Here is a 16386-nt window from a genome sequence, read left to right as displayed (position 1 = left end):
AAATGGGAATTGTATTATTACCAACCTGATAGTATTGCTATGAGGATTACATGAGACAATATGTGTACTGCTCAGAACAGTGCTTGGCCGGTAGTGAGCGCCCAAGTCTTCCTTGCCTTGTTCAAACTGCCATTGTGTATGAGTACTGTGTATTGTGGTTTTGGGGTGGGGAACTTGGGAGAGGTTTTATGAGTCAGGTTTATATGACCTTCAGGTGTTTTTGGTTGGGTGAGATGAGTTCAGGTCGGGAGAAGACTATTAGGATGGAATGCTTGCATTTGTTTTGGAGTCAGATTTAAACTTTTGTCTTTGCTTCATGCAAACACAGAGGCGTGCAGAAGGCAAATGAGATTCTCTACAGCTGTAGGCCTTGTCTTCCTGGTATCCTCTGAGCACAGGGATGGGCATGTGGCCTGAGCTCTGCCAATAAGACTCCCCATCCTGGGAATGATACTGTCATCCACAGATAGTGGTGGTTGAAGCAACTGGAACTAGCACCCAAAGTGGAACATTATAGTTTCCACTGTGGGTTTCCTTAGAGCTTCCTGGCACCCGTCCTTCCAGAGCCTGCGTGTTTAGCCCTCTCTTGATTCTTTGAGCCAACCCTCAGTGCCCTTCCAGTGCGGGTCCTTTTTGGGCAGATTTTGCCAGAATCAGTTTTATTGCTAACAATCAAAATACCTTAATTGGCACAAATACCAAGTAGATAGATTAAATGTTTCTATTGTCAGTAGGTAAGGGGACACAGATGAGGCCAAGAGTCCTAGAAGTCATAGAAACGTCCTCTTTAGAAAGTATGGCTTGGAGGATAATGTCATTTGTTTTCTGAGGTGCAAAAGAAGTGAATTTTGGCCTACTTGAATGGAAAGAGGAAGTCTTCAGGCTGGCCAGCATTGGTCTGTTCCGAATACAAGGTGTAGCATGCAGCCATCTTTGGAGACGACAGGGGTTATTTTTCATATGTCAGAGATGGAAATTACCAGTAGGCAAAAGAGCTAACAGAAAAGTTAAAGGCTTTCAAAGGAGTGACACCTTTTGAATAGGATCACTTACCATCATTGTCACCAAGAAGTTAAAAGTGGATCTTTAAGATAAGTATTTATATTGTATTGCATCATTTTATCACCCTGAAAATGTTTAAGTTTCTTGAGGGCAATGGTGTATCTTACATTTCTTCTGTAATTAAAAATTACATGGTGATAAGATGCTGTAATACAACATAGATACTTAGTTAAGAACTCCATTTTGTCAGACCCAGTGCTCTGTGGGGAGACCTCTAAGACTTTTCTCCCATAACTGGGATTTGCATCTCTCTCTCTATGCTTGCTCATTTTTCAAGGTCTCAAGGGGTGCCTCTTCTGTAAAGTCTTCCTTGAATCTTCCAGTCAGAAGATTCTTCTTTTCCTGCTTATTTCATTCCAGCTTGTACTGTGGTTCTGGAGATGACATTCAGTTCATTTTGAGGGCTGGCCCCCTGGTAGGGGCTGTGTGGGGGGCCATGCTGAAAAGGGAATCCTGAGGCAACTCCAGGCTCCGTGGGTTAGAACTGCTATTGGAGTGACGTCGGCAGTGGGTGAAGGAGTCCCGTGCGTTTGCCATTGCTGTCATCTGTGGTTTACGGACTCCCTTCCTAGGTTGTAAATTCTTTGAGAGCCAGGTCCCGGTGTTAGTCACCATTTGATTGCCTCCAGGTATTGGTGCAATACCTAGTACCTCAGATCTTCTCAATAAACTTGTGCTAAAATGGAATGAGGGCAATGAAGGAAGTCATGGTGGAGTTTGAGCTTAGCAACAGGACGTGGCAGGAAGGAAAGTGATGGGACCATCAGGAAGAGGCCTCTACAGAAAGAGAAGGCCCTTCTCAGGGTAGAGTGGGAAACAAGAATTGTTCACAGAGAAAGAGTAGAGTCTAGAGGCGTAGGTTTAGCCAAAATCATTGCGGCTGTACTCTGATGAAGGGAATTGTTTGAAATATAGTTTAAAAGAACAAAAAAGGACAAGAGAATATTCAGTTCTGGGAGACATCAGTTTTTGGAATGTTTTCTTCCTCTAGAATTTAAAAATAGAGGCAGCTTGTGTAATTTTAGACAGCAATATAGTGACATCTTAGGAAATGATTGTAAACTGGAGGTCCAAAACAACAATAAAAGCAGGAAATAGATTTGATAAAGAAGCTAATAGAGGAGAAAACAACTAGAATAATAGAAGATACTCCATTAATTCAAAGGAAATCAAGAAAGGACAGAAAAAGAAAGATAAAACAGGTGGGAAAAATAGAAAACAAATTGTAAGGTGGTAACCTGATGCCCAAACACATCAGTAATTACATTAAGTTTACATTGAGTAAATATTCCTATTTAGAGATAAAAAATGTTTGAGTGGATATTTGATGATATTAAATTGACAATATACTGCTTATATAAGAGATACGCCTTATATGCAAGGACTCAGTAAAATTGAAAATAGAAAGCACTAATCAAAAGAAAGTTGTACTAACGTCCAAGTAGGTTTGAAGGCAAGAAGCAGTCCTAAAGATAAACATTTTATAATAAAAAAGGGTCAGTCTACCAGAGGTTATAACAATTCCACATTTATATGCACCTAACACATACACACACACACACAGAGTGAGGGCAAAAAAATGACCAAACTAAAAGGAGAAAGACACAAATTTGCAATCACATTGGGAGATTTTTAACGACGAGAAAATTCTCAGTAACTGATAGAACAAGGAGACCAAAAAATCCAGGATTTAGAAGATTTAAACAGCAGGATTAAATCTTATCTGTGTACAGAAAAAAGATAGAAAGAAAGAAAGAAACGTGTCATTTCTAATGTTCCTACCCAAAGTTTATTTCAGGCCAATTTCCTTGTGAAGCCATACTACTGATAATGTATAAAAATGCTATTATAAGAATAGATGGAGAGTTTTAATTTTCAGCCTCATTCATTCCTGAATTCCTGTCTGCCATGCATCTTTCTTGTTCCCTTTGTACATTGGAAGCACATTACTGTTCCACACAGCAAATTATACTATGAGTCCTGCTGAGGTCTGGGTTAAGTATCCCTTTGGAAATTGAACTAACTTACAGGGACTTGATGCCTGGGGGTACCTGTTTTGGGTGGGCCATGGGATAAACCTGCAAACATCTTGCTTGTCTTTTTTTTTTTTTTTTACTCTCAGGGACTGGATAAATTACTTGTTTTTTTCCTCTACCTGCAGTGAATTAGTAATGTCCTGATTTTAATGATTTGTTGACTTTGAATGTTCATTATTACAGCTAGATTGCCCTGCCCTGCCTCACACCAGAAATACCTGTTATTTCTCATACTATATTACTACTCAGTTTGTCATCTTTAGCTAGAGGTGACTTAAGAGAGAAGTGGGGAGAACCTTTGTAGATGAAGGGAAGGAAAAAAAGGTACAAAGAAGCCATAGGCTAGGAAGCCTTTAGGCTATGAATATAATCTGTAACACTGCTGATTGCTATGGGAGCAACCATAAACTGACTGTTCGGTAGTTCACTGATACACTGAATTTCTGAGATTAGGTGTGGTGGTGGTAAAGAACAAATTATGAAAAAAAAAATACTTCTTACTAGATGTAAATCTATTCAGAAAATATAATTATGGTTAATTTTCTTTCCCAGTTAGGGATCTCCAAATACTCTCTATCCTTTGTGGAATTGAAACCCCCCCTTTTTCCATTTTCTTTTTGTAAATTATGTCTGTTATTGCTCTTTGTTATTGGTTTGGACTCATTGTTGCAAGTAATAGAAACCCAGTTTACCTGGCTTTAAAAAATATTGTTTCAAGTAACTAAAGAAGCACAAAGGCGTTAGCACGGTGGGATTCAAGACTCAGCCCTGCCAGGTGTGGGGTTTTCTCTTCACTCATTGTCACTGTTTTCTGCTGAGTGTTGGTTTGGGCTTCTTTCTCAGCCCTGGGTTCTTTCCCCGTGGAGGCAAGATGGCTGCAGCTACTCTGGCCTCTACATCCTCATGAATATGGGTCAGGGGGAGTGTGTGGGACTCTCATTACAGAAAGCTCCACAAAAGCCTTCTGTTTTGTTGGCTCCAACTGGGTGAAATGGCCATCCCTAAACCAAATCACTATGGCCAGAGAGTGTGATGTGCTGATTGGCTTGGACCTGGAGCTTCACTCAAATGGCATGGATAGATTATAGGGAATGAGTAGAACCCCAAAACTAAAATTGGTGCTGTTACTAGAAGTATAGAAATAGTTGCTGGAGAAGAAAACAAAATATGTTGAGAAACTTATACTTGAAGTGTTGATGATATTGTAACATTATATGATAGGAACTTGGGTAACACTTGTGTGTTGAATTTTCTTAGCCAGAGAAATCCAAAGTCGGGGTGGGGTTGGGGGAGAGTAGATGGGATGTAAATAATAAACGAGAAGAAAAAGATCCTGGGATGGTGGGCAGATCCAGTTACCTGAGCTAGGAATCTGATTGATGGGCTCTTGACCTGTTGGACCCTCTTCTTTCAGAGGAGCTGATACTTGGAAATGTCCCTCATTGAGATCATATGGTAAGTGGTACATAACCGAGGTTGGGTTTTGACACATTAAGGGACTAAATATTTTCCTCTGGCCCTTAGAATGAACTAGTTTTCTTGAAGTGTTTCTAGAGAAACACAGTATTTCCTCCAAGACCCTTTGGGAGGCCAAGGGAAGTAACAAAATTAGGGAGGTACAGAACCAAAATTAATAGACTGGAGTTCTAGTTTGACACCGCTGGTGTTTATAATCATTCAAATTGTTTGCCAGCTTTAAAAATCAGATTGCACATAAAAATATGGATTTCTGCTTCCATTTAAACATCAGAAGATCAGGCAACTTTGGCCTGATTCCTCTCGGCAACAGTCCATTGGAGCTCAGCCATGGCTTCCTCTTGTAGAGCCCTGATTGGCATCGTGGAAACATCAGGAAAAGGGGTGAAGGCTAGGGAGTCGGATATAGGGACCTCCTCCCTCATCTAGGACTTTAGGGACCAGGAAGAATTTTCATGGCCTTCAGAGCAGAAGTGTTGCTGGGCTTGGGACCATGGGGTATCATGGGTCAGTAGGCCCTGAGAAGAACTGATTCCCACTTCATAGATTGTAATTTCCTCAGTTTACAAGTTAGTTATATTCATTTAATGTTGAATTAGAGCATGAGGCTTCAGGGGTGTACTGGGGACTAAGGCCTCTCCTTCGTTTCACACTTCCAAATGGTTCCAATCACGGTCTCCTATGGATATTCTTGACTTAAGCTTGGATCAATAAACTCTACTTTGTATCTTTTAGGTATACATTTAATGTAGTTTCCTATTTCTCAACTAAAAAAATATTATTAACCTTGGCTTCGCTAACAAGGGGGCAGAGGTTTCCCTGCCCCTTGGACAGGCTGTAGTGGAGGACCTGTGTCTACACCATTGAGGCATGGTGGATCCATTAGTGTACCCGTCCGGGTGGAGCTAAGGGCACAGGGTGGGAGGTGAACTTTGCACATTGTCCCTCTCTGCCTAGGCCATACCTTTACCACTTCTGCACTTGTACCTACTTTAAGTATTTGGGTGTCAAACCTGAGTCGGCACCTGTTTGGTGTTAGTCAGGGATAATGGGGAGAACTCTGGAGTAAGGGCCTTGTGAGAAGAGACCAACTTTTTTTTTTACACGCTGATTTAACCATTCAGTGAGCAACTCTAACTCTTCACACCTATTCATTCAACTGCACAAGTCAAATGACATTTGAACCTCTGTGCTTGAGTGACCAAATCCTGTACACAAAGTAGTGAAGGTCAGAGTTGTGGTGCCAGCAGCTTCCGGTGTCTGTTCTTGGGAAAGTTATTTTTTCCAAGTCCTTCTGTATAATCTACTTTTTTTTTTTTTTTTTTTGTCTGAGTCCATTTTTGGACTCCAAATATTTGTTGACTCACCACATGCTTTTACATAGGTATTCTGGTTTGGGTCTTGCCTGCCTCTGACTTGCACTTTGCTTTAATGAAGAAAGAGAGTTACATGAATTTTTCACATGCTAGATGCTTTTCCAAAAACTTCTGTTTCTGTTTTCTTCAAAAGTCTTTGGTCCCTGTCTCTCTCTCCCAGTCTTTTTTTTTTTTTTTTTTTTATAATGTGTATGTCTGTATTATTTTAAATTTTTATTTATTTATTTATTTATTTTTGGCTGTGTTGGGTGTTCGTTTCTGTGCGAGGGCTTTCTCTAGTTGTGGCAAGTGGGGGCCACTCTTCATCGCGGTGCGCGGGCCTCTCACTGTCGCGGCCTGTTGTTGTGGAGCACAGGCTCCAGTCGCGCAAGCTCAGTAATTGTGGCTCACGGGCCCAGTTGCTCCACGGCATGTGGGATCCTCCCAGACCCGGGCTCGAACCCGCGTCCCCCGCACTGGCAGGCAGACCCCCAACCACTGCGCCACCAGGGAAGCCCTCTCCCATTCTTATTTTCTCTTCAGTGCATATGTTTGCATGTGAATGTGTGTAGATACACATGCGTCTGCACACAGACACAAACCCACACACACACACCCCTTTTAGCCTTCTCATATTGTCATTCCATATACTACAATTGCCTTGGCCACAGTTAGAAACTTCCAACCCAGGATTATATATGATATACGCTGAATAACCCCTACAATAAGTGATATATAGTATACAGAGAGGTTCCTTTAAATCCAGATTAAAACAGCAAATGAATTAGGGGATGATTCTAATTTGTTTATCAAAGAGAAGTCATCATAAGATTACTTTATATCATTTACAAAAAAAAATAATCAGTTTTAGTTAAACTTCTCAGGCATTTATAGTTGAACCTGGTCAGCATTACATTGAACGTTGTTTTAGAAGAAACTAATTCTTATTCATCTTTAAATCTCCACGCTTAGTCCAGTCAAATAGTACGTTCTTTGTTGAGTACTTGAATGAATCAATTTAAACTCCCTTACTAGGGGCTTCGTATTGGGACTTTGAAGTAAATGGATGTAGAAAGGTCTTGGTGGAAACTCTAGCAGCCACTCAATGCTCAGAAGCCAACCCAAGTCAGAGCCCAAGTGTACAAATACACAGGACTATGATGAATTTAACTGCAACTGGTCATGGAGGTGACCATCGCGATGGCCCATGCAGTGAGGCAGTGGGGACAAGATGTAGGCGAGTTCTCTCTGTTCTTCTCCACTTTGCCGGCAGATTTCTTTATTTCTCTATCTGATGTTTGCAAGAGTAACACTTAAAAGGTTCCCCTAGGGAAGAATCGGGGCTATATTATTTACTCCTTTGTGAAAGGATTAGGAAAAAGTTGACAAAAATTATTTTGCAAGATTTAGGGGAAAGATTATTTTGAAAGATTTTCAACCCATGTGGATTCAAAAACTGCAGTGCCATCTTTGTGCCCCTAATACTCAGCACAGTGAACAGGTGTTCATAAGTTGTTGTTGAATAAATAATGAGGTAAGTGAATGAAGAAGACTGATTATCGAGGTGTGGAAGCCCTCTCTCAGTCTTTTCACTCATCTGTTGGTGGCGCATTTCCTACCGACCATTGTTTTGTTTGGCCCTTTTTTGACCTAGTACTATCCCTGCTCTATGAAGGGAAATATCCCTGATAACGAATTTAACTAAACTTTCCCCACGTACATAATACAGTAAGGCCATGGGGAGCATAAAAAGAAGAAAATATGTATCTTTTACCTGCAAAGAGCAAGCAATGAAGTCAGGAAGGTGAATAAGAATAAAATAGCAAAATGTGATGATTACAAGACAACACATAATCAAGAACACATTAGCGTATGTGAATAATACGTAAGAGCCAAGGTAAAGACAGAGGCGATCATGTCTAACGCAGGTGAGAGAGGTTAAGGAGACGTGGGCATTAGTGAGTGGGTTGTTGGTTGAGCATAGGCGACAGAGAGCATGTTAACTTGGTAGTGTGGGGAGTAATGAGATGGTTAAGACTTGGAAAAACTGAAGCGGAAAAAAGCCCCAACATTAAGATAACAGTATATTGTTACTTTTTGTTTTGTTTGTTTTTGCAGGAGATTACCAGGCCTCCCTTTGAGAGGTCACAAATGAGTCAATTCGGAGCCAACTGTCCCTTCATCCCAGGTGTCAAACCTGTCTTAACTCTTCATAATGGTGCCTAATTATGTTTCTAGGATTGTGCAGGCCCTTAGGAAATTATTTTGCTTATTTGAGAATAACGTGAACTCTTTTTAACATTACCTTTTAAAAAATAGTTTGGGGTTTGGAAAAATCCTGGCTGTTGGCGATCAAATTGATCACTTTTTAGGAAACCTAGCGTGGCTGCCCCTTGTAGAATGAATGAGAAAGCTGAGCTCAGTTCTGTCAGAGCAGAAAGATGCTCAGGGAAAATGTGAATTACACTGTACCCATTAATAACTTGCTTTGTCCAAAGGGCACTCCAGGCTGGGGTGTAGAATAGGAGACTAATATTTAACAAAGTCAATGGTATCCCAATTCATACTTATATTAGAGAGTCAGTGGACATTCCAGTTAACTAAAGAAAATCTGACTTGAAGAAATTAACGGGTTGATATGGAATATGATGTTGGCTTTTTGCAAAATGAATGACGCAGCTCCCTATTGTGAAATGTAATTGAAAAAGGAGATTGATGGAAATATTATAGATAGATGAAAATATTTTCCAGGTTTCCTTTAAATTAGAAAGAAAACTCTTCAATTGATTTGTATTTCTTAGCTGTTTATTTTTTCACATAGTGATTTATTCCAGTGACCCTGTGATCTATCTTCCTTCCTTCCTTCCTTCCTTCCTTCCTCCCTCCCTCCCTCCCTCTCTCCCTCTCTCTCCCCCTCCCTTCCTTCCTTTCTTTCTTTTCTTAAAATTTTTCACCTGTGATCTTTCAACTTGTAGTGGAGAGCTGAATATAGGATGTGAAAGGAAAAGAGGAGGGCTGTGGTGGGAGCTAAGTTTGTGGAGAAGGGAAGGAGGAGACAGGACACCAGTAGAACTGCTACTCACCAGAGGTACTGAAATGCTCGGGAACCTCTGATCCTGGTCACTTCTCTAGAGAGACACCATCAAGGCTTTTGCCATAAAAAATCAGGTAGGAAAGAAATATCACATTTCTTTATGTTCTTTTTTTAAAAATTAATTAATTTATATTTATTGGCTGCGTTGGGTCTTCATTGCTGCACGCGGCTTTCTCTAGTTGTGGCAAGCGGAGGCTACTCTTCGTTGCGGTGCGCGGGCTTCTCATTGCGGTGGCTTCTCTTGTTGCGGAGCATGGGCTCTAGGTGCGCGGGCTTCAGCAGTTGTGGCACGTGGGCTCAATAGCTGTGGCTCACAGGCTCTAGAGTGCAGGCTCGGTAGTTGTGGTGCATGGGCTTAGTTGCTCCGCGGCATGTGGGATCTTCCCGGACCAGGGCTCGAACCCATGTCCCCCTGCATTGGCAGGCAGATTCTTAACCTCTGCGCCACCAGAAAAGCCCAACAGATTTGATTTTGAATCTTTTATTTTGTCTACCTTCCTTGGGCAGGTTACCTAATCTTTGTAGGCCTCTAATTTACATTTGAAGGGAGGATGCTTGTTCCATCAGAGGAACAGATAAATGGTGAGCTCATTTGTGTGAGGAAGGTGGCATAGTTCCAGCCTCATTGAAAGTCCTCTCTAAATATTTGCAATTATTGTTTTTAAGACTAGAGAAGGGGGAAGAAGGGAAGAAGGGAATTTTGGAGAATGGGCTGTGGGAAGGCTGCCTGCCCTGGGCCAGTGGTTCCCTGGAGAACTCAGAATCTGAGGTGTCCCGGTCTAGGACCACAGTGGGAGGAGGGAAAGCAGAATAGCGGGGAAGCCAAAAGGTACCAGGAAAGACAGCTTTGATCCCTCGAAGTTGGGACCTTTGGGATTGGTAGAAAGGCATCAAAGTCTTGTTGGTCTCAGGGTTGTTTCTAATGCCTTTTTCTTTGAAACTGTCCTAAGAGCTTTAGATCCTGCCAATCGTAAAGGGCTACTTAGACTAATTTTGGTAAAGCTTTTAAAGGTTCAAGGAAGTTAGAAATTTGAGGGAGGAGAAAAGATGAGATCCAATTTCATCTAAATTAAGAAGTCCATTTTTAGAATATACTTTCTTAACTTTCCAAATTTATGTTTGGTTGTGTCAGGTACACTTGAGGATTAGGAGACGGGGAAAAAAGGGGCTTTAATTGGTGAAAGAAGGTTTTACTTAAAATTATATGGGCTAAAAAAAAAACAGAGGAGGAAAGCAGAGTTGAAATTATTGAAGATGTATAGGGCACATGTCAAAATCCATGGGAAGATGTACCTGTCTAGAGAATTCGGCATAACCTGCCCTGTTGGTGGGTCTCTGGTCAGTGATCCTGGCCACCTCTGGGCTGCATCTTTCAGGACTGACTTTGGAAAACTATGCTCTGAGCTGTATCAGGCATCCAGGTATGTGTGTTTCAGTGTTACATGTTTGGGTACCTGTTAGTGATGTGTTCTTCATTTCTAAAACTACAAAGTGAATTCTAGTAACTGTGTATTCTACAGTGTTTCAGGACCGTCAAGTTATGTGGTAAATAAAAATGAGTTGATCTAGCTAGAATTTTTTCCCCAAAACTTTACAAAGAATTTTACAGAAGTTGATTTCTTTTAAAATGCAAATTCTTATTTCACAGGTATATAATATGTGCTTCATATATTATGTAAGTTATTGTGTGATTATTGTACAAACACATATTGACATGTTTTTATGATTTGATGTCAGATTATATGGGGGAGACTGCAGAACATACTGGCCTAGAAGCAGGAATGAGACAGTCAGGTTCTGCCATAACTCAGGAGACTCTGAGAGTTACTCACTTTGGGACCTTGAGAAAGTTACTCAATCCTATGAAGCATCCCTTTCTCAATGACAAAATGAGGACCGTACCTACCTCATGGAGTGGTGAGGAGTAACTGAGAATGGACACAAAGCACTTAGGACAGTGCATTAATCACCTAAGTCTGGGAGTAGTAAGAAAAATAAATATGGGGATACTAGTTATAGGGTCATTGGGCTTTTCTTCTAAAATTTTAACATACTACTTTGAAAATTTAATTCTCGTCCATAAAGTTTTTAAACGTCAGTGCTTTTTATTGTAGCAGGAACATTTTTCCATGGAAAAATATCATAGTAAGCAATTTATTTGGGGATCATGTAACAGTCTTTTACATATCAAATGTTTTCTCAGCCAACAGTGTATATTGCTCCCGATAAGTTTATTGTGCTATGTAAAAACGCTTGTTGGGACTTCCCTGGCGATCCAGTGGTTAGGACTCCATGCTCTCAATGCAGGGGGTGCAGGTTCAATCCCTGATGAGCGAACTAAGATCCGGCATGCTGCGCGGAGCAGCCAAAAAAAACATGCTTGTTAAGGCAGACTATATACTGTACTTAGTTTCTGAAGAATCCTAATGTTATCATAATTTTGCAAAACCTTAGAAAAATATTGATGTTTATGCATGAGTCTACACTTATAAAAGAGGCAATATATTTTCCATTAACCATTCTACTGCTAAATCGTCATGCCTTTGTGGAAGGCTATAAATCACTTTGCTATTTTAATCATAGTATTCTGCTTTGTAAGGAAATGTAGGTGCTCTTACTTAAAATTGTAACATATAGATATAGGTACTGTATATATTAATCTTATTATCTGTCAGTGTTCAATAGTGTATACTTTCAGACCACTAGTATTTATTTTATTTTTTTCCAGTGTTTTACCACAATTACTTCTATTGTTTTTCAGTTATTTTTGATTTTGGTAGGCTTATAGTCTAAAAAAATAAGTTAAAAGTATACATAATGAAAAGTAAGCCCCTTTATCATTCTGCCTCCAATCCCCCATTTTCCCTCGAGAGGCAATCACTGTTACCTTTCTTTGTATCCTTCTGGAAATGCTTTTATAAATACACGACTGATACAGCTCCCCTTCCCCCAACCATGCTTATTCTTCTGCATCTTGCTTTCTTCATTTAAGAATATATCTTAAAGATTGTTCTGTATTTTTCTCATTTAAATACTAAAGGACTTGTATAATGCTATAAACTTCTTTATCCTTATGAAATAATATCATTTGGGTAAATTGCTTTGTCACTACGTTTATGTGCTGGTTTTGTCTGATTGTGGGAGAATAAAGATATTTTATGTAATTAACAAGTGACATACATTTGAATAGGCTTGAGCAAAGAATAGAACTCCAGGTATATTTATCATTTCAAATGCAAGGTCAACACAAGGACTGTTAATTTGCAGCCTTTCTGTGGAGTGCGAATGCTAAAATTGGACCACTATTTTTAAAACTTGAGGCAAGGGATAGAAACCATTTTGAATATGGGAAAGGATATGCAGGATATCCAAAACCACAGAGAGTCAAAGCCAGCCACGACAGAATTAGCATTTTGCAGACTGAGGGTTATCCTTAAAAATCCTAAAAGGATTGTGTCATCTCTTTCAACACAAAATAAGCATGCCTGTAAATAGTATTAAATACAGTAAAACATTGTAACAGTGAGAATTCAATAAAAATGTGGACATGTATTTAATGCTGACATGTAAGAAATTGCATCCAGGAAGTAAGAATTCCATTTACCGCCTTTTTCCTACTCACTTGAGCTCTTCAGTTTTTTAAAAACAGTGTAGAATTAAATAATGGGCAGCGGTGTGTGTGTGTGTGTGTGTGTGTGTGTGTGTGTTTAAAACCAAAAGATTTAATTACAGATTTAGTTAGAACCAGGCCCCAGAACAACTGTAAGAGATAGAAATCTGTCATTTTGCAACTTACTGAATGGGAGAAAATATTTGCAAATGATATGACTGATAAGGGGTTAATATCCAACATATATAAACAGTTCATACAACTGAACATCAAAAAAAAAAAGAACCAACAAAACAACCTAATTAAAAAATGAGCAGAAGAACTGAATAGACATTTTTCCAAAAAGGAATTGCAGATGGTCAACAGGCACATGAAAAGATGCTCAACATCACTAATCATCAGGGAAAGGCAAATCAAAACCACAATGAGATATCACCTCACACCTGTCAGAATGGCTATCAGCAAAAAGACAACAAATAAGCGAATGTTGATGAGGATGTAGAGAAAAGGGAACCCTCATACACTGTTGGTGGAAATGTAAATTAGTGCCGCCACTGTGGAAAACAATATGGAGGTTTCTGAAAAAACTAAAAATAGAACTACCATAGGACCCAGAAATTCCACTCCTGGGTGTATAACTGAAAAAGGCCCCACTAATTTGAAAAGATACATGCACCTCATTGTTCCTAGCAGCATTATTTACAGTAGCCAAGATATGGAAGCAACCTAAGTGTCCATCAACAGATGAATGGATAAAGAAGATACACACATACACACACACACACATAAACACACACACACACACACACACACACACACAATGGAATACTACTCAGTCATAAAAAAAGAATGGAATTTTGCTATTTGCAGCAACATGAATGGACTTGGAGGGCATTATGCTAAGTAAAATAAGTCAGACAGAGAAAGATAAATGCTGTATGAGATCACATATATGTCGAATCTAAAAAATACAGTAAACTAGTGAATACAATAAAAAAGAAGCAGATTCCCAGATACAGAGAACAAGCTAGTGGTTACCAGTGGGGAGAGGGAAGGGGGAGGGGCAATATAGGGGTAGGGGATTAAGAGGTATAAACTATTAGGTATAAAATAAGCTACAAGGATATATTGTACAAAACAGGGAATATAGCCAATATTTTATAATAACTATAAATGGAGTATAACCTCTAAAAATTGTGAATCACTATATTGTACACCTGTAACTTATATAATATTGTACAACAAGTATACTTCAATAAAAAAATCTGTCATTTTGAAAGAACAACAAAAGTCCTAAACAAGTTGGTATACAGATCATGAATGACAAATGCACTGTACTCTTAGAGGGCTTCACATAATTTAATATAATTTTTAAGTGATCAGTGAAAATTTTAATAAATTATTTCAAAAATTATGTGCTGGGACTTCCCTGGTGGCTCAGTGGTTAAGAATCCACCTGCCAATGCAGGGGACACGGGTTCAATTCCTGGTCTGGGAAGATCCCACATGCCGCAGAGCAACTAAGCCCGCAGGCCACAGCTACTGAGCCCACGTGCCACAACTACTGACGCCCATGTGCCTAGAGCCCACGCTCTGCAACAAGAGAAGCCACCGCAATGAGAAGCCTGTGCACCACAACGAAGAGTAGCCCCCGCTCGCCACAACTAGAGAAAGCCCTCGAGCAGCAATGAAGACCCAATGCACCCAGAAATAATAATAAAAAATAATAATAATAAAAAAAATTATGTGCTTACCCCCCAAATTAGGAATGTTCAGGGATGATGTTGAACCTCTTATATAAATATGTGTGTAAAAAAAGAGAATTTCCTACTTAGTTTCAGTTCTTATTATCTTATAAAATGCTCATTTTCACTTACTTTCTGAAATACATATAACTTTAATGTAATTAGGTGTGTTTAAGAGGAATACATGATTTGTATTCATCTGTAACTTTACATTGAATAGTCAAACCATGAAGTCATTTTAAAAATGAGTTGTCCTGCTATATATTAGAAGCGTTAAAAATGTAAGTAATTCTTGGGAATTCCCTGGTGGTCCAGTGGCTAGGACTCGGCGCTTTCACTGTCTCGGCCCGAGTTCAATCCCTGGTCAGGGAACTAAGATCCCCGCAACCCATGCGGCACAGCCAAAAGAAAAAAAAAAAACAGTAAGTAATTCCATCTTGAAATATTTATTTACAGCAATAAACATGGATCTGTACAGAGCTTTATCTGTAAGGATGTTCATTGTAGCATTTGTTTATAATGCAAAATTGGAAGCAATGCAAATACCATGAAACAAGGGATTTACCAAATAAGTTTTGACATAGTACTATGTGGCCATTAAATATTATGTTGATACATACAATGTATTAGTACAAAAAATTATAATATACTCAGATTTTCACCCCACAGTAAAGGTACAGGTGCATTTGAAAAGCAAACCAGAAAGATGTAGATAACAAAACGTACTAGTTGATATTTCTGGATAGTAGGATTGTGGATAATTTAAATTTCTGATTTGTGCCTTTGTTACCAATTATTTTCTGTAATGAATATCACATGCTTGCTTTTCTTACAACCCAGTTTTACATCATTTTTGTTTGTTTGATTGTTTTAGTTTGTCTCACCTGCTCAGAGTAAGAAGGGCCCAGCAGATCTGGGAAAGACCTAGCACAGGGAAAGGGAAAGGAGGTGGCAATGGTTGAATGCTGTAAAGTTAAACATTCGAGCCACAAGCTCCATCCAAGATGATCCAGCTCTAACTTACTTTATTCTTTTTGTGGACATTATTCATGTCCTAAAACTTTACTTTCCAACCACACCCTTTATATTTTTAAATGCTATACTTTCCTCAATTTGAAATGCTTCTTTTACTGAAACAATGGGTCAAATGTAAATGAAAATTATACAAACCATTGAGAAATGCCTATGCCCTGGATAAGCACAGGGTGTGGAAAACTGGTGTTTCTTCCCTTTACTGAATCTCAGTTATTGTCTGGCTCACCTATGCTGGGAAAGAGTGTTATCAGGGGATCTATTCCTAGTTGTTCCTTGTCAGCCAGACCTCTCAGGTGATTTCTTCTAGATATTGTACTGCCTGTGTCCTCTGTTACTGCTTAGGTAAATGTTTCTAGAGGGCTAACGTTCTTTTTCTAACATTGCTTTTTCTAGATATAAAGACCTGAAGGTAGTCTTTCCTACTCAGAGATGGAGAACAGCACCACCACCATTTCTCGGGAGGAGCTGGAAGAACTACAAGAAGCATTTAATAAAATAGGTATGCTTGAGAAAAACTAAATACACAGTTACTATTCTGCTTGATACCAGCCTTCCAGGAATGGAACAATACCTTCTATTGCTTCCACCACCACCCCTTAACCCTCAGATTTATTCCTTTTTTTTTTTCCCATCTGGGTTTCACTGGATTCTTTCTTTCTTTCTGAAAGATAGACTAAGACTGGCTTGAATTTCTAGGAGAATTGGACTTTGAATTCTTTGATCATTTCTTTGCAGAGAATACGCCAGGTTAATGAATGACAGTGTAACTGAATATGCTTAACACGATCTTCTCATTACAGAGAAAATATAGAAACACTTCCTTGTCTGTAAACTGAACTCTGGCCTCCATGTGTTTGTCACGAACAATAACACATTTTGCCTTCATGCAGAATATTTTAAAATCTTGATACAGTTTTTATTTTTTATTTTATTTTTTTAAAGTCTTTTTAAAATTTTTATTTATTTAATTTTT

The 16386-nt window shown here is 39.2% G+C and overlaps 1 protein-coding gene across 1 annotated transcript in view; it reads left to right on the top strand.

Moving 5' to 3' along the window:
• Positions 1 to 16386, top strand: part of PLS1 (plastin 1) — a 110277-nt gene that overhangs the window by 44560 nt on the left and 49331 nt on the right. Inside the window, exon 2 of the mRNA XM_059920170.1 lies at positions 15807 to 15912. Within this exon, the coding sequence (XP_059776153.1) occupies positions 15843 to 15912 (70 nt within the window). The 5' untranslated portion in view covers positions 15807 to 15842. The remainder of the gene's footprint in view (positions 1 to 15806; positions 15913 to 16386) is intronic.

Source organism: Balaenoptera ricei, chromosome 4 (assembly GCF_028023285.1).
Source record: "Balaenoptera ricei isolate mBalRic1 chromosome 4, mBalRic1.hap2, whole genome shotgun sequence".
Lineage (NCBI taxonomy): Eukaryota > Metazoa > Chordata > Mammalia > Artiodactyla > Balaenopteridae > Balaenoptera > Balaenoptera ricei.
Note: the sequence above shows the minus strand (reverse complement) of the source record. Positions and strands in the feature narration are given on the sequence as shown.